The 19,098-nt window shown below is 34.8% G+C and overlaps 4 protein-coding genes across 4 annotated transcripts; all 4 read left to right on the top strand.

Annotated features, from left to right (window-relative positions):
* Window positions 1-1,852: 1,852 nt before the first annotated feature.
* On the top strand, window positions 1,853-3,021 carry LOC114176661 (fasciclin-like arabinogalactan protein 12). Its single transcript, XM_028061770.1, has one exon. It carries the CDS (start codon window positions 2,064-2,066, stop codon window positions 2,910-2,912), a length of 849 nt encoding a protein of 282 aa, XP_027917571.1. The 5' UTR covers window positions 1,853-2,063; the 3' UTR covers window positions 2,913-3,021.
* A 3,644-nt stretch (window positions 3,022-6,665) lies between these two features.
* On the top strand, window positions 6,666-7,838 carry LOC114176590 (fasciclin-like arabinogalactan protein 12). The gene has a single exon (XM_028061673.1). The coding sequence runs from the start codon at window positions 6,765-6,767 to the stop codon at window positions 7,611-7,613; it is 849 nt and encodes a 282-aa protein (XP_027917474.1). The 5' UTR covers window positions 6,666-6,764; the 3' UTR covers window positions 7,614-7,838.
* A 2,208-nt stretch (window positions 7,839-10,046) lies between these two features.
* On the top strand, window positions 10,047-11,300 carry LOC114176418 (fasciclin-like arabinogalactan protein 11). Its single transcript, XM_028061459.1, has one exon. The coding sequence runs from the start codon at window positions 10,119-10,121 to the stop codon at window positions 11,034-11,036; it is 918 nt and encodes a 305-aa protein (XP_027917260.1). The 5' UTR covers window positions 10,047-10,118; the 3' UTR covers window positions 11,037-11,300.
* A 4,404-nt stretch (window positions 11,301-15,704) lies between these two features.
* LOC114176417 (U-box domain-containing protein 17-like) lies at window positions 15,705-18,768 on the top strand. The gene has a single exon (XM_028061458.1). The coding sequence runs from the start codon at window positions 16,139-16,141 to the stop codon at window positions 18,281-18,283; it is 2,145 nt and encodes a 714-aa protein (XP_027917259.1). The 5' UTR covers window positions 15,705-16,138; the 3' UTR covers window positions 18,284-18,768.
* Window positions 18,769-19,098: the final 330 nt, after the last annotated feature.

Genomic DNA, 19,098 nt, shown 5'->3' with positions numbered 1-19,098 from the left:
ATTTAATTTTATATTTTATTTATATAATTCTATATTAAAAAATTTATAAAATATAAATTTTTTAAATATTTGCGGATATCGGGTATTCACGGATACCTGCAGGTTTTAAAAATATCCACGGGTATTTTTTAAACGGATACCCGACGTGTAAACGGACGGGTAGCGGGCGGGTTTTTTTGTGGCGGGTCGGATTGCGAGTAGGTACTATCCGTGCCCGACCCAATCCGTTGCCATCCCTATGCACGGTGGTGGAGAATGATTTTTGATGAAAAAAAATGCCATAAAAAAAATGCAAAAACAGATTAGAATTTGGTTTCTAGAAAAACAAATTTCACATTTCTCCTCACCAAAAGCGCCAAAAAAAAATACTTGAAAGATAAAATTGAAAAGAAAATGTAAACATAAATAAAATATAGAACTATAGATAAAATTAATTTATCACATATATATCGTTAAGATTTTATAGAATTGAAATATGCTTAAAGTTTAACCAAATGAATTCCAAAAGAAATATACACATGCGTCCCGGTATTATTAAAGAAATTTTAGCGTATTGAAATACTACAGAAGTAGAAAGGAAACTAGTGAGCATCAACAAGATATAGAAAAGAGAAAGGAAACGAGTAGAGATCTTCATCGGAATTGTTGAATTCAAAACAAAAACACTGGATTATAACACGGTTTCAACGTAAAATTTGGGGCATCTTCGCAAGTCTTCTCACGCGGTTATAATTTATAACATACATCGCAAATGCCTCTCTTTGCACCATATATACAACTCGCATAACCCTTTTTCGGTCATTGGAGTATATCACTTCTGCTATTTTCCTTTACATAAATGGGGGCTGCTCTTGCAACTGCTAAAATATTTGTGAGACAAGCATGTCATCTCGGTGACAAGCATAAATTAGAATCCCGAAAACAGGAACTCAGCGAGACCAATATGTCGATTGTACCTTTTGATTCTTTCTTACATCAAAAAGCAATAATTTCCAATTCTACAGAGGTCTCCGGATTGGTAAACATGCCTCTGGAAGAGGCAATGGAGGCTCTAGCAAATCCAAACATTGACATGGTTGGGGTGTACGGATCAAGCACTTTGCGTACCAACAACTTGATTGAGAAAATGTCGAGAAGAGTGAAGAGAGATAACTTGTTTGATGTAACTGTGATGGCAAGTGTCACAAAAAAGCCAGAACTGAAGAGGATTCAAGAAGAGCTTGGTAAGATGTTAGGCTTGCGATTTGGTGAGGAGACTGTGGGTGGAAGAGCTGAACTTCTGTGTGATAGGATCAAGAAAGAGCAGAGGATCCTCATCATTCTAAATGATCTATGTGCTGCACTTAACTTGGAAAGGGTAGGAATCCCTTTTGGAGTTCACCATAAAGGTTGCAAAATAGTCTTCTTATCGGGGTCTGCTCATGTATTGATCAACCAAATCAACACTGCAAGTAACTATTTCTTGTGAGCCTTACTTCTAAGGATAACTCACACCTTGTTTGTACAGAGATTTCTAGCTAAGAAAGATTAGTAAAGAAATTTAAGATAAGAGAGAAGAGAGGCTTTTATTACTTTTTCAACCTGGATTTGGATGATTAATTGAAACAAACGATAGTTAAAGACTTTCACAGTTACTCCAGCTTTCTTAATTGTGACTGATTTGATATAACATCTGCTTACCTGAATCATAACAGAGGGTACTTAATTTTCCTGCACAAGTCTTCATCTTTTATCAGCTCACAACCAACTGAGATCTCACTTCTCTATCAATTTTCCCTGCATTTAGTAGCCAAATCCACTTCTCAATCAACTTTATCTGCCTTGATATACCATACCACCTTAATTTCCTAACAGATGGAGAAAACATATCCTTCACAAATCACCACCATAAAATATTTTACACCCACAAATTGTAACTAACTGTCATTCATTTGGCATCTATATAAACACCCTCCTCCATTTCACCCTCCACACATCAAAACATTTTTTGCAATAACAATTTCCAATTCTTCTGCAATTTAGCAGCAAATCAATCTACTACAGCCTACAATTAGCAACAAAAGATGAAGCAAACTCTCTTCTTCTCACTCCTACTACTTTCCCCCTTTTTCTCAATCACCACTTTAGCTCAGTCACCAGCTGCAGCCCCTAAAGCCCCAGAGAAACCTGCTCCTGCAAAGCCTGCCCCTGCTACACCAGCTCCGGCCCCTGCAAAGCCGTTAGTCCCAGCATTACCCCAGTCACCCACTTCAGGTGCTGACTCTTCTGGCAGCCAAGACATTGTGAAGATCCTAAGAAAGGCCAAGTCTTTCAACACGCTAATCCGGTTGCTGAAAACCACACAAATCATCAACCAAGTGAACGCACAGCTTGTGACCTCAAAGAATGGAGGCTTAACCATCCTTGCACCAGATGATGGTTCCTTCTCAGAGCTCAAAGCAGGGTACTTCAACTCCCTGGGTGACAGACAACAAAAGGCATTGATACAGTATCATGTCCTCCCCGTTTACGTGTCAAGCTCAAACTTTGACGCTCTCAGCAACCCTGTGCTCACACTGGCCAGTGACAGTCCCACAGGGTATCAGCTGAACGTGACAGCATATGGTAACAGCGTGAACATTTCAACTGGGGTGGTGAATGCCACTCTCACAGGCATCGTTTACACCGATAAGACTCTTGCAATCTATCATGTGGACAAGGTGCTCATTCCTCTGGACTTCTCTAAGCCTAAGACTATAGCTCCAGCTCCAGCTGTGGCCAAGGCACCCAAAGCTGATAAGGAAAACTCTTCAGCAGAAGATGATGACCAGGGTCGGGCAGCCAAGGACAGCTCCGGTGCCATCACTCATGGGACAACCTTGGTGTCCCTTGGGGTTGTTCTGCTTGCAGCAACTGCTGCAATCTCGTGTTAACTTTCGAAGTATATAGATTTCAATGTTTCCTTCATTGTTTTGTAAGGATAAATGGAAAATCTCGCTTTAAAAAAAAAAGAGTATATATATTTATCTTTGGCGTGTTCTAATAGTTATGGATTAGTGATCACAAATTATCTTTAATATGAAATTTAAAATAATTATTTTCAATGTTAGTAAATTTATTATATACAATTATGAGTACTTTAGAATATATTTTTTATAAATATTTAAAAAAGGAAAAAATAAATAACAAACATGTAAAATAAGTTTATAAAAACTATTCTTTTAATTATTTTGATATAATTTATCGCAAATATGATTTTGAACTTATACCTGAATAATATATTTTAATTTTAAAGAATATTTTATTCTATTTTACTTTATTCCTTTTTTCAAATAAGCTTATACAGCTGAAAAAATGTTTTTCTCCTATACGAAGAAATTATATTTTAAACTTCTAACTCAAGTCATTAAGGAGATAATTTTTAAATCATAAAAATCATAAATACATTGTCAAGTAAAATAGTTCTTTAATATTATAAACAATACTTTCTTTCAAATTCAAATTCATGAATGTGATAAATGTGACATCCCATTTAAATATAACAAATCTACTAAATAAAATATCACATAAAAAGCACACAACATTAAATATATATATATATATATATATATATATATATATATATATGTGTGTGTGTGTATGTACTAACCTATTACAGTTATCCAAGTTAAAACACAAAACAAATGCCATACAAAACATAAAAGTTAACAATTCCAAAAGGATTGCCCATATAACAAAAAATTACAAAACAAGAAAACATGAATCCTCGATCTCAATAATGAGCCAACACATGTTTCATCTAAACCGCAACATTCCCATCATCTTTTATAAAATAATGACCACCAGGGGTTTTCACATCTACTCACACCAATAATTTGGTGATCATTGCAAAAAGGAAAAGCCAATAGAGAAACAGACATATCAAGCAGAAGGGGTAAGGTGGAGTAAAAAAATATTTTTCAACATGTAATGGCAAGCAGATAATTAAAGCAGATCATAAATAGGTGGAATAGTAGGCACTCAAACATGTGATAACAAACAAATGCAAGACCCTCTGACTCAATTATCCGAATTATAATCTTAATATAGAATTCTAAAGGAAGTATGCGCCTATGTTGGTTTCTAAACTCTATAGAGTCTAGACACAAAGGGTTATCACCCAACCACATCCCAGGGTTAATCATATGATTGTCTAAGACCATTATCCTACCAAAGACTAGGACCTCCTACCACTCTCACCACATCAATCATTCTACACTATATTAGCGTGAACAATTATTAGAGTTCAGGATACCTTCCTTTATCTAGACATCTCCTATATCAAGGTATACACTAACCACACCATCACCAAGAGTTTCCTATGGAACTCTTTTATGCATAACATTCAACATGTCATCTCAAGCATTATAATCTTATGCCAATGTCCAACCGACCAACCCATTCGTATTTCATTTCATACCAAGCAAGTCAATATTACATGAAACATACATAATCATAGATTCATGCTTTTAAGAGTAACTGAATCAATCCACAAAGTAAGGAATTAAAATTCTGCAGCAATTCTCGCTTAAGCTAGAAATTCTCGCTTAAGCTAGACTGGTCTCCCTTAAGCTAAGAATTCTTGCTTAAGCTAGATTGGTCTCACTTAAGCTAAAAGTTCACGCTTAAGCTAAAATTCTCGCTTGGGCGAGATTGCAAACTGTTGGGAATAATCCAAGTGTGAGTCAAAAAGTCCCACATTGGATTGAAAAGACAAAGTTAAACACTATATAAGAATAAAGACCCATAACAACATTGTCTTAAGGTTTTGGTGTAAAAGTGGTGTCTAAGGTCTTATATGTGTAAGACTAATGTCATATAACCATATAGAACCACAATCTCTCAATGACCATAACTATGCCATGACTATGACTATAAACCATATATGAAATACTAAGAAACCATTAAAAAAAAACTATAGCTTCCCTTACCTTGAGTGGAGCTAAACTTAAGCAACCCTCAGCGAAGGAGAACCAGGATCAGAAATAGTTTAAGGAGATGGAAGGAAACAAACTTAGCTAGCTCGGAAAAAAATGGGGTTTAAGCCCTAATAGAGCTTCTGAAAGGAGAGAAAAGAGAGGAGGTGGTTCAGCTACGTGTGAGACAAAATAGAAATGAAAGGGCAGCTGAAAGGGTTCAGGATAACTAGTGGGCTGACTTGACCCAAACTAGAAAGGCCAAACCCAGAACATTTTTTTAAACATTAAAGAGGACTTACAATAAAAAAAAATAAGTTAATAAATTTATTAACGATCCTTTGAAATTGAATTATTTTTTTCACGAAAATATTGGGATAAAGAATTTTTCATTTATATTATAAGTAATTTTTTAATTAAAAAATTATTAGATGAAAAAAAATTACACGATGATATTTTTGTAAATAATTTATCAATTTTTAACTGTAACCTTCTTTAGATAACTTTTTTTTTTTACGTCTAAGGGGGAAGAGTTCAAATGTAAAAACTTATTAAATTTTTCTAGAGATAGTTTCTTTTTCACTTTCTCTTTCACATAGACATTGTTATTCAAAGCTTCTGTTTTTTTATTTTGCGGTGTTCGTTGCAATGATAAGCATCATTGCCACCGATTATAAGAGATTTCTTTCTCATTATATTATGATAACAAATTCTAAATTAGAATCAACAACTTTATCAAAATCACTATTATATATTACGATAAAGAAAAAAACTACTTTACTATAAATACAAAATTGTCCACACAATAACCAGGTAATATTAACACATACATGTAAGTTTCCAACAATATTTATTTATGTATTAAATATAACACTATAAAGAGATGATTAAATTTAGATATACAAAATAATCATTAAACAGTTATTAAATTTAAAAATAAAAAAATTATTTATTATATTAACTAAATTAAACATTATTTTATATACTAAAATCATAATTAGTTTTCTAAATTAACGTGTAACAACAACGGTCACAAGTTTAGATTCTGCTTATTTAAAAATCTTCCATTTGAATATCAGGAGTTTTTCCTTGTTCTGTTTAGTTAAAAGCAAAATAACCTTCTTCATGTCTGCTTAACCAGTGTTGTCTTGTGTTATGAAATTTTAAGAAGAAAGGAAGTATTAGATTTAAAACAATGGGTTTATGGAAGTTTAAAAAGATTTGAACTTTTTCTTCTAGTAAAAGGACCATACTATTATGATATTACTTGTTAGATTTATAGAAGGGATTTCATGGGAGAGATACAACATAAATGACTTGTGTTATGTTTAATTGTTCTTCCACCCTGGCTTTTTGACGATTAATTGAAACAAATGAAAAAAGAAAGGGTTTAAAAGTTACTACAGCTTGCTTAATTGTGATTGATTTAATTTCACATCTGCTTACCCGAATGATAACAGAGGATACTTCCTTCTTCTGTACTAGTTTGCATCTTCTATCATCCACAACCAACTCAGATCTCACTTCTCATTCAATTTTCCCTGCATTTCAAGCAAAAGCCAATATCATAACCAGCTAAATCCATTTCTCAATCACTTTATCTTCCTTGATATTCCACCTTATTATTAGATGATCAAGACATATATCCCCACAAAAACAACCATAAGTTATTTTACAACCCAACCTTGTACCTAATTATCATTCACTTCCCATCTATATAACACCCTCCCCCGTTCCACCTTCCACAAATCAAACCATTCTTTGCAATACCAACTTCCATTTCTTTTGCAATTCAGCAGAGTAAAGCAATCACAGCCTTCAATTTCCAACATGAACATAAAACAAACTCTCTTATTCTCACTCCTTCTAATTGCTCCCATTTTCTCAATCACCACTTTAGCTCAGTCACCAGCCGCAGCCCCTAAGCCTCCAGCAAAACCTGCTCCGGCCGCACCGGCTCCGGCACCCGCTAAGCCACTAGTCCCGGCATTACCCCAGTCACCCTCTTCAGGTGATACTTCTGGCAGCCAAGACATCGTGAAGATCTTAAGAAAGGCCAAGTCTTTCAACACGCTAATCCGGTTGCTGAAAACCACACAAATCATCAACCAAGTGAACGCACAGCTTGTGACCTCAAAGAATGGAGGCTTAACCATCCTTGCACCAGACGATGGTTCCTTCTCAGAGCTCAAAGCAGGGTACTTCAATTCCCTGGGTGACAGACAACAAAAGGCATTGATACAGTATCATGTCCTCCCCGTTTACGTGTCAAGCTCAAACTTTGACGCTCTCAGCAACCCTGTGCTCACACTGGCCAGTGACAGTCCCACAGGGTATCAGCTGAACGTGACAGCATATGGTAACAGCGTGAACATCTCAACTGGGGTGGTGAATGCCACTCTCACAGGCATCGTTTACACAGATAAGACTCTTGCAATCTATCATGTCGACAAGGTGCTCATTCCTTTGGACTTCTCAAAGCCTAAGACTATAGCTCCAGCTCCAGCTGTGGCGAAGGCACCTAAAGCTGATAAGGAAAACTCTTCAGCAGAAGATGATGACCAGGGTCGGGCAGCCAAGGACAGCTCTGGAGCCACCAGTTTTGTTAGCACTCATGGAACAACCTTGGTGTCCTTTGGGGTTGGTCTCCTTGCGGCAGCAGCAACAATGTCGTGGTGAAGACCATTCATTTCTCCATGTTTCGTTTCTGATATGTTTTCAGGACAAGCAGACAACTTTTGTGGACTTGTGTTTATGTTGTGCTGGCTTGTTTATTGCGCAGGAGAAGCGTTGTTTGTGAGTTATGTGAACTCTTGTTCTGTTTTTGTTTTGTCATGAAGGAAAAATATTTGTGATTCGTTTCATTATCAAAGAAGAAAGGAATATCTGTTTGTTTTTTAATCAGTTATGTGCTCCGCTGGGAAATCTTCTTCCTCTCCATCGTCAATGAGTAGCATAATAAAATTATTATTATTCAGTTGAAACCATTAAAGCTTTCTGTATAAACTTCTATCTTTGGTAAGTTTTGATAAATAGAAAAGTGTTATACAATTTTTTACACTACTAATCATCCACAAAAATTAGTTACTTCAGTGATACTTGAGAGACTTTTAGTCCTGAATATTAGAAAAGTAATATATAAATACTTCAAATGTCATATATATATATATATATATATATATATATATATATATATATATATATATATTTTGAAATGTCTTCCGAGTATGTTGTGAGGAGAAAATATATGTGATTGAATTTAATTTATGTTGTCTTTATTAATTTGAGATCACAAACATATATGGTCATTAAGTATAATTTTCAATATCAAAACAAAATGATATTATGATTCTCATTTTTTATTTTTTTATTTTATTTTTTAATTTGATTTAATATAAATTATTGATTAATATATTATTAATTTTAAAAAAAAAATCATGACTCATACTAAAATTCACACTAAGTATTTAAGTGAAAGTATAATTTTTCTATCTTTATTTAATCTATGAAAGATATGTACACATGTAAAAAATGAAGTTAAAAGTAGTTTGATATCATCAAAAGATAACAAAACCTTTAAAGAAGCATCAAACTTTATAGCAGATATTATGAGGATTGATCTTACGACATTATCTTTAAATTTGATTTCAAAAATATATGAATAGTGTAAGTCATATGTAATGAGAAAAAATACAAAGAGAAATTATAAATATTGATTAAGTGTTTCAAAAATTGAAAAGGTGGAAAATAACATGTTTTATGATATAGTAATACTTTTTACCTTATTATCAAATGGGTAAGTTTGGTACATCACACATGCAACTAATAAATTTCACACTGTTACGATAGATAGATAAAGGTTTTTAGGTTATTGAAGTTCATGATTTAATTAATATATATTAAAGAAAGTCTAAGTGTGTTTTGACATGAATAAAAAATTATTTTTTAAAGTAAACACTATACTTCTTCTTGCTAACTGCATGGTGAATGGTATCGACAAGTTACTGATAAATTCAAATTGAAGACAATAGATGTTGTCCTCACTCCGAAAGATATCAGTCTGAACTTGAAGAAATACTCAAAAGTTATTGTCGTGGGTACCAAAGAATACCAGGCATTTCAAAATGTTTTTATCAATTAATACTATTGGAACAATTAAGAATTCAAATATTTTTTAAGCTTAACTTGTCTTTTATATTATCCAAGATGCCTCAAATTTTTTTTTCTTTCTTCTTTATTTATCTATTAGGTGAATTGTCATTTTTAGGAATGTAAAAAATGTGAAAAAGGTAAGATTTTCAGTTGATGATTAGGATGACAAGAAACACTAAGCTACTTTACGTCACATTTTTTTTACGTCACATAGTAATATTAAAAGTATTTAAATAATAATCACAGCTTATCTGAATCAAAATTACCCCTATTTATTAGATTTATATAAGGTTGGAAGCCTAGTATCCAGTGTTTTAAGGAGAAAAAAAAACTCTATATGTTAAATATTCAATATATAAGGCTAATGAAGTATTAAATATATAAGGCTAATGAAGAATTAATTGAAGGTGCCCTTAATTTGTGTTATTTTCTAAAAGAATTAATTGAAGGTTACAAAACTGTTATTTTCTAAAAGAAATCACTTTTGTTGACTTTTAATTTGTGTTAAGTTTTGGGATATAATAAAATAGAGAGACATGGGTATTAAATGACAAATATTAATCAACAATTTTAGATCAAAATAATTAAAATTAAGCATAAAAGAATTCCGAAAGCTGTGTCACTTTAGTAGCTAGTATAGTATGTGATTAAGTCTTCATGGTGGCTCCATCCTCACCTGAATCTCCCGCTGAAAACGCCACTTTAGATTGCTACCATATTAGGTTTTTGTTCCTCCTACTTGATGGAACTTCTAAACCAAAATATGCACACACTCATTGTCCCCATGCATCCAACTCATTGCAACAATGATTTGAAAGCAAATAGTTACCTCACCATTATCACACTCTGATGCACCACCTTTTTCTTCTTTACAACAATCTCTATCTTTCCAAATAAACATTGCACCAAACAATCATTCACCATTCCCCTCCAAAATAAAAACCCAACCCCTTCTCCCATTCTCTCAAAAACAAAAACATCCCACATTCTATCATTCACCCGACCAACTTAACCCAAAAAATAAACCTAGAAATGAGGATCATGCAAGAATCTCAATCTTTCATTATTCCCACCACAATTCTACTACTAGCACTATTTTACACCACTTCAGCCCAACTCTCACCAATTCAACCCCCTTCAACACCATCACCACCATTACCCCAGCCCTCGCCGCCGGCAACAGCGCCGGCACCGGGATTCAACACTGTCCCTCTTGTCCCAGTGACCCCAACTGGGGCCCCCACACCCACGATCATCCCCAAAGGCCCCACCATTGACATAGTCCAAATCCTAAGAAAAGCCAAAAGGTTCTCCGTTCTCACTCGCCTCTTGAAAACCACCCAACTCATCAACCAGCTCAACTCACAGCTCGTGACTTCAAGCTCAGGAGGGTTAACCCTCTTTGCACCAGAAGACAGTGCCTTCTCCAAACTCAAAGCAGGGTTCCTCAACTCTCTTACCGACAGACAGAAGGTCGAGCTTCTGCAGTTCCACACTCTCTCTTCCTTCATTTCCATCTCAAACTTCGATACTCTTACCAACCCGGTTCAAACTCAAGCCGGTGACGACCCCCAGAGGCTGCAACTCAACGTCACCACTTTCGGCGGTAGCCAGGTCAGCATGGCCACCGGCGCCGTCAATGCCTCCGTCACCGGAACCGTTTACTCCGACAACAAGTTGGCGATATACCAGGTCGACAAGGTGCTTCTCCCTCTCGATCTCGTGCTACCCAGCAAGGCGCCGGCTCCGGCGCCGTCGTTGGCAAAAAAAGGGTTGCCGAAGGCTGACAAAGGAAATTCCACGGCGGCGGATGATAGTAGTACCGCCAGCGATGATGGCAGCGACGGGAAGGGTTTGCCCGCGGGTGTTTCCGCAGGTTGTTCGATGAAATGGGTGAATAACGTTGTTGTTGTTGGAGTGGTGGGTTTGGTGAGTGGAGTTATGATCTGAGGTGAGTGTGGATGGAATGGAATGAGGGATTCGAACTTTTTGTTGTGCATTTTTGAGTGATATTTATGGTTTGGTGCTTGGGGTTCTGGTTTGTGGGTATAGCGTAGGGTGAAAATGTGTGCATGCATGCATGCATGCCATGATGGGTTTTTCTCACTTCTTTTGTTTTTGTAAGTTGTTTCTTACTTTCTGGTAATTGATCCATTTCTGGCTTTGTAAGCGGATATATATAAGAAAAGGTTCTCCATATATTTTGCTTTTGAATTGTTATTTTCTGTACAATGATAACCAATTAGATGGTGATTTTTCTAGAAGAGGTCGATGATATAACATATTGTATGATTAGTTATTAACAAAGTACACTGGTTTGTTGTTTTATAAAATGTTATTACATTTTATAGTTATCCATTCTTATTAAGCACCGGGACATATTCACTAAAATGTTTTTTCATTGCGAGGGATATATGTTTTAGATGGGTTTGACAAACTTTCACAAACAACTATTTTTTGTAAAAAAAATTCTAAAATTTTATTATTTTATTTTGGATTAAATATGTTTTTGTCCCTCAAGTTTTAGTGAAATTTAGAATTAGTCTTTCTTTCAAACTTTCGACCAATTTAGTCATTCATCTTTAAAAATACCTGAATTTAGTCCTTTTAACCAAATTTTATTAAGTTTATCTAACATTTCAAACACATTTCATGATAGTATTTAAATTGTTTACACCTTTTGACGCATTTTCGCTTTAATGTTAACTCAAATATTATCATAAAATGTGTTTAAAATGTCAAATAAACTTAACAAAATTTGGTAAAAAGAACTAAATTCACAAATTTCTAAAGATGAAGGACTAAATTGATATAAAGTTTTGAAGAGAACTAATTCCAAAATTCACTGAAACTTGAGGGACCAAAAACATATTTAACCCTTTTATTTTTGTAACTTTTATAAAAAAAATTAAAAAATTACCTTATTTTACTTATTTTGTCAATTTTGTAAAATATTTGTTTGTCAAAAAACCATTTTTGTATGTTTTAAGTCTCTTACCCTATTCTCTCTCGATGAATAAATGTGTAAATTTTTCATTTCACAAAAAGAATTTCTATCTTTTATTGGAAGACAAAAATTTCTTTGTAAGTCGCACCTTTTTTCCTCTTTTTACTTTCTTTCCCTACATACTTAAGACGGGATATAAAAATTATTTAATTTTCCCTTTTATCATTTTTTGTATTTAAAAAAATTATGGGAATTCAAAACAGGTACAATTTCCGGGTGAAAAAAATACTATGTAGAAGAGCAAAGTGAAAATTAGGCACTAGAGCAAACCAAATAGGGGTGTAAACAGGAAGCCCCAAAAGCAACAATGATGTAGCCCGTAGATTATATTAATAAGGAAAATAATTATTTGAAAAACTTTAACAAACAACCATTTGGTAAAAAATTCCCTAAAATTTTCTTACTTTATTTTTATAACTTTCATACAAAAATAAAAAATTCTCTATTAATAAGTTTGTCAACAAAATATTTATCAAAAATTCATTTTCCTATATATAATAACAAAGTTCACATGATACATATAGATAGACAGGGTAATGATAACGTTTTCCATGATTTTGGATCCAATGTTTACAGAGGGTGAATTGAATCTACTCGTTGCGAGTTCGTTGAGTGACTTAGCAAATTTAATAATGTTTAATTTGATTGAACGTGTTTAAATTGTTTTATGTCTACTGTAATAACAAATTTCATAAACATTCCTACGTTGTATATCAAGATCACAAAAATCTTTAATCACTTCACTCTCACGTTTGGTTGACTATATATTAATATGCATTTTTTTTTATTCAATACCTATTTAACATCAATAAATTTTGTTCACTTTAAAATAGAAAATAATGTAGAATGAATCAATATAGAAAAGTTAAAAAAAAAAATATTGAATATTGAAAAGTGGACTGAAAATTAAAAGGTGTACGTGGAATTTTTTCTTGCATAGATATGCTTGCTGGTATCAACACAATTATAACTTCCTAAAACCTATACATTTTTTATCCTCTTCGATTACTTACAGAATAAACTTTTCAAGAGTTACTTTTTACATTCTATAAAATTGATTCCAAGACAAATAGGTCACAATACAGAAAGAACTTCATAAATTATTCAAAAAATAGTAAAAAGTAATATATTTTAATTTAAAAGCTAAAAACATTTGAGGAATTTAAAATAAATTTAAACCTAAATATTATTTTATCCACCTAACGGAGGCACTCAACTTCAATACCTATTCAAGCTTTATGGTATTTGAATATTTATATTTATATTATACACAATTACCTTTTTTTATATGCATCTCAAATGTTCATACCTCCACATGAAATAAGCACTTTTTTTAGGGGGACGGGAGTAAGCAATACACATATAACAATTGTGCATAAATTTAAGTTTTATATCTTTTGGAAACTATTTAATAAAATAATATATATAAATTAATTCTAAAACAAATTTAAGAAAATTAATCTCTTTATCTTAATAATTTTCTATTTCCTCTCAATCTAATAACTTCGATAAATAAATAAATAAATATTTATTTAGTCATTAGATTACGAAAGAGAGAAAAGTAATTTTTGTTTTAAATTTGAACACTTCTTATATACCCATTATTTTAGAGAGAGAAAAAAAATGGTGTGGTTCAAAAGTCATCTTCTTCTTCTTGGCACTGAAGAGGCCATGCATGTGCAAGTGCAAGCTTTAAACAACTCCGTCCTTCTTAACGCCAAACAATAAAAGCACATTTAATGGTGAGGACAGGTTACCCGTCAGAGTTTTTTTAATAGAAAAAATATATATTTTTTTTAAGAAAAACGTGTTTCTATTCTGTCCCTCCTGAAATTTTATTTCTGTTCTTAAATCAATGCAATTAGTAATCTAATTTAAAAAAAAATTATTCGATCCTCACGTTTATATAATATTTTAAAATCAGGAATCACCAATATCTATTTGACATTAAAAGGAATTCCGACAATATTCAGCATGTATATGATTTTATTTAAATTGAGAGTTATTTTTTAATTTAAAAGTATTTGATATGAAGAATTAATTAAATGTCTTTTTTAAATGTAAAAGTATAACGTTTTGGAAGCCCCTACGAAAATTCTGTACCTTGCGTTTCTGAAAGGGTGTGTGTGCTTGTTCATGAATTAATTTTGAGGAACAATAAATGTTATATAGTTGACGGGCCGTACTAAATTACTACCTAAGAATTTTTGTTTTTGTTTATGATTTTAAATTCCGTGGTCGGTCCTTATAATTATTTCTCACACAAGTTGCTCGTTAAATTAGTGACTTTGTTGAAAAGGGTAGAAACTTTTTACTTTTTTTATCACCCAAAATTAAGTTATTCCACACGATTTTCACTTTCTTGCACAGAAAACAACAATTAAAGTTATATATATATATATAGTATAATTAAAAAAAAGAGAAGAAACAGTATAAACAAAACTCTAATCATAGTGATTTGTTAAAAAGTTTAATTAGCTAATAACTTGTTTAACCCGTGTGTGAGCATGGCTAAAGTTCTAAAAATTAGAATGAAAATAACCAAAGTTGAAGTGTGTGTTTTATTCTGCTTTGCTTCATTAAATTTTAATTACACATTCAGCTGTCTAATTCTGCGAAAGCAGATAATTTTTTGTAATTATTTAATTCAACGTAGAAAATATTAATCAAAAGTATAAATTACAAAAAAAGACAACATTTTAAATTGATTGTTGAAGAACATCCCAGACTTTGCAAGTACATCACTCCATTAGAAACATTGCAACAAAAATAGATTTGGAGCAATCAATATAAAGGACTTTTATCAGCGGTGAGTGTTTATTTTATTTTATTTTTTCAATTTTGTAACGTGATCTCTAATAAAGTTGCTTGAATCATTCAAGCTAAGTAATCATAAAATAAATTATGCATTGTCGTTTTAGAAGAAAATATAATTGAAATGAGAGAATTGAATAAAAAGAATATTTTAAATATTAATTTTAAATTAGTGATGATCTTCTGCAAGGTTGTTTAACAAAGTATACTACTGAATTACGTAACAGGAAATTGTTTATGCAAGCTTCAATCTTTCATGGTGCAAACAGATATATCAATGAGAAAATATTTTGAATATTAACTGTAAAATAATTTTAAAAACAGTAAAATTACTTTTTTAAGAAAATCTATAAAACTAAATGTAACATCCAAATTTTGGTGACGAAACAAACGAATATAAATATAGCTTATATTAGTTTAATTAACTATTTTCTTACCAAATCTTTATCATTAATTGTTCTGAAAAAGGACTTCGCACCCTCCATCACTCTGCAAAAGAAAGTCAAAACTCGAAAGCTCTGCATAAACCTAACCACAATGGGGATACAAAATTCATATCATTCCCACCGGTCTCCGTTTCAAAACACTTCTGTCTAATCAAAAACTCCAAAACTTCATAATCTATTTTTGCAAATTCTAACCAAAATTCCTTTCTTTCATACTTTTCATACAATGGTAAAAAAACTAAAAAACCAAACCAAACTAAACTCTTCATCCTGTGATCATCATCTTCCTTCCTCAAACAGTTACAGCAAGGTTAAACAATTTGAAAAATAAATAAATAGAGTACATAATCAATCATCCGTCAAACTAAGGAAAATCATTTTCTGGACGGCTTCATTGAATTTTCCTGGAGAGAGAGAAGGTGTGGGGAAATAAAGAATAAATAATTTATTTATTACCCAAAACAAAAGTCTTTGGAAATTCAGTCCCTTTGTTCCCATCTTTTTCCGCTTGCGTACGCGGATTCGGCCGAAATTATTAGCATAATCGACTCCTAAATTCATCTCTTTCTTAACTTGCTGATTCCTACCTCTTTAAACGTTCAAACTTCTTCACCCAACCACCGCGAAACTGTTTCATAGCATGCCACCACCGTTTCGAAACCCAGAAAACACTTCCCGGGAAAATTTTCCACCCTTCCAAATTTCTCCCCTTTCCTTGCGGAACCCGTTCCTTTCCTGAAACCAGCATCAGGGTCGCCGCCAGTTTAGAAAAAGAAGCACCTCCGATGGCTTCAGCGGCTATATTTTCGTCGCTTCGGCGGCGCCGGTCGCCTTCGCTGGAGGCGTTTCTTGTGCCGGTTGACCTCTCTGAGGTGGCGCTTCTGGAGACACTTATCTCCGTCTCCGGAGACGTCGTATCCTGCTTCTCCGACAACCGGTTCCCCTTCCAGCGCCGGAACTCGCGTGCCCTCGTGGGAAAAGTGGAGATTTTCCGGTCAATGTTGGAGTGCTTGAGAGACTCCGCCGACGGTGGTGTTCTAAACCCCACGGCGGCGCTGTGCCTAAAGGAGCTTTATTTGCTACTGTACCGCTCTAAGATTCTTCTTGATTACTGTGCCCGATCGAGCAAGCTGTGGCTCTTGCTGCAGAACCATTGTGTGTCTGGTCACTTCCATGATTTGAGTCAAGAATTTTCGACCCTTTTGGATGTTTTTCCCGTTGGAGAGATTGGACTCAGTGATGACGTTAGGGAACAGGCTGAGTTGTTGCGGAGACAGTCCAAAAGGGCTAAGTTGTTCATAGATAAGAAGGATGACGCCCTTAGGACAAGGTTCTATTGGTTTCTGGATGAATTTGAAAGTGGGAGGGTTCCTGATTCTAAGGACTTGAGGTGTTTCTTTGTGGATAAGTTGCAGATGCTCGATGCTAAGAGTTGTAGGGTGGAGGTTGAGGCCTTGGAGGAGCAGATTGTGAACCACGAGGGTGATGTTGAGCCAACAGTTCCTGTGCTTAACGGGATGGTGGCTATCACAAGGTATTGTAGGTTTTTGTTATTTGGGTTTGAGGAAGAATTCGAAATTGAAATTCAGAAGAGGGCGAGGAAGAGGTTGATTACTCAGGAAATTGCAGAAACGTTTTTTACTGTTCCTAAGGATTTTTGCTGTCCGATAACTTTGGACTTGATGTGTGATCCTGTAATAATTTCTACTGGTCAAACTTATGATAGGAGGTCTATATGGAGGTGGATGGAGGAAGGACATTGCACTTGTCCCAAAACTGGGATATTGCTTTCTCATAACAGGCTTGTTCCTAATCGTGCTCTTAGGAATTTGATCATGCAGTGGTGCAGCGCACATGGAGTACCCTATGATCCACCTGAGGGGGTTGATCCATCAGTTGAGATGTTTGCATCAGCTTGTCCCTCCAAAGCTTCCCTTGTAGCTAACCGAGAGACGGCGATGCTTCTCATTCAGCAGCTTGCCGATGGGTCGCAAGTTGCAAAGACTGTGGCTGCCAAGGAGATAAGATTGCTGGCGAAAAATGGAAAGGAAAACCGTGCCTTCATTGCGCAAGCAGGGGCAATTCCTCATCTGAGGAAGTTGCTTTCCTCGCCCAATGCTGTTGCACAGGAGAATTCTGTGACTGCACTGCTCAATCTGTCCATTTTTGAAAGAAATAAGAGTATGATCGTGGAGGAAGGGTGTCTGGGATCAATTGTTGAGGTGTTGCAATTCGGGCACACGACTGAGGCAAGGGAGAATGCTGCTGCAACCTTGTTCAGCCTCTCTGCTGTCCACGAGTATAAGAAACGAATTGCGGATAATGTGGGGGCTGTTGAAGCATTGGCATGGTTGTTGCAAGAGGGAACTCAAAGAGGGAAGAAGGATGCTGTGACAGCATTATTTAATCTCTCCACCCATACCGAGAATTGTTTGAGAATGATAGAGGCAGGGGCAGTGAAAGCTATGGTCTTGGCTCTGGGGAATGAGGGAGTTTCCGAGGAAGCAGCTGGTGCCTTGGCCTTGATTGTTCGGCAGCCTGTTGGCGCCATGGCAGTGGTGAGGGAGGAAGCAGCAGTAGGTGGATTGATAGGGATTATGCGATGTGGAACGCCAAGAGGTAAAGAGAATGCAGTTGCAGCATTGCTGGAGCTCTGCAGGAGTGGCGGCGCCACCGCAACTGAGAGGGTGGTTAGGGCGCCTGCGTTGGCCGGCTTGCTTCAAACCTTGCTTTTTACAGGGACAAAGAGGGCAAGAAGAAAGGCAGCTTCACTTGCTAGAGTGTTTCAGAGATGTGAAAATGCATCTCTGCATTATGGTGGATTGGGTGTGGGTTATGCATTTGCTAGTGATTCAGCTTCAACCAGGAATACTACAAACTTTGTGAGTGATGTTTCACTTCCAATGTCCATTTCTGTTCCCGTTTTATAACAGTGGTAATACTCATTTCCCATGTTTCTGGTGTTCTTCATTTTTTCCTTTGTAACTCTATTGATTCTTTCGTTGACATTTAAAGTCAACAAGTATAGAAATACCAGATGTATTCAGAGAAGGATGTGTTGTTGAGCAGTTAGCTTCAACCCATGTGTAATCTGTTTCTGCAAGAACGAATACAAAATGCTCGAAAATGGAATTATTAGACCATTTCACTACTGATAAACAAACATCAAGAATGCCAATTTTACAGGATTGGTGCTAAATTTATGTTTAAACGTGCGAAGTAAACTTGTTTTGTTAAATTTACATGGAGTCAACACATGTACTATTGCGCACAATTTGTTCCTTGTTTATTTGTGTCAAACAGCATTTTCCTATTCTTTCTATTTGTATTTGGTTCTCTACTTTTGCTCTGTTACAGGGATTTGTCAGATGTATGTTTGGTAAAGCGTGGTGGAATAAATTCTCGGTGTTGTTAAGTTTGAGTCATGAAATTTGTAGTTTTGAGTTGAGATACCATGTTGGGTTGATGCGTGTGCATGCATCATTACGGGAACGAATGTGTTATATTATTTGAGGCCTATGAATGTTGATCACGCAAGAGAAGAATGATGCTCTTTTATTTTGACTTTCCTTGCTTTGTTCCATTCCTATGTGCTCGGAAAAAAACAGCTATGAATGAATATGTGTCGTCATGAATCATAATGAGGAGGTATCTTAAAATAATGTGCAGCATATCATACGAAGATACTGAGGAAAAAAGTTGAGGCAATTAAAAAGAGTGCTATTCACAGATTGAAACTGGTTGG

Source organism: Vigna unguiculata, chromosome 3 (assembly GCF_004118075.2).
Source record: "Vigna unguiculata cultivar IT97K-499-35 chromosome 3, ASM411807v1, whole genome shotgun sequence".
NCBI classification, from domain to species: Eukaryota; Viridiplantae; Streptophyta; class Magnoliopsida; order Fabales; family Fabaceae; genus Vigna; species Vigna unguiculata.
Note: the sequence above shows the minus strand (reverse complement) of the source record. Positions and strands in the feature narration are given on the sequence as shown.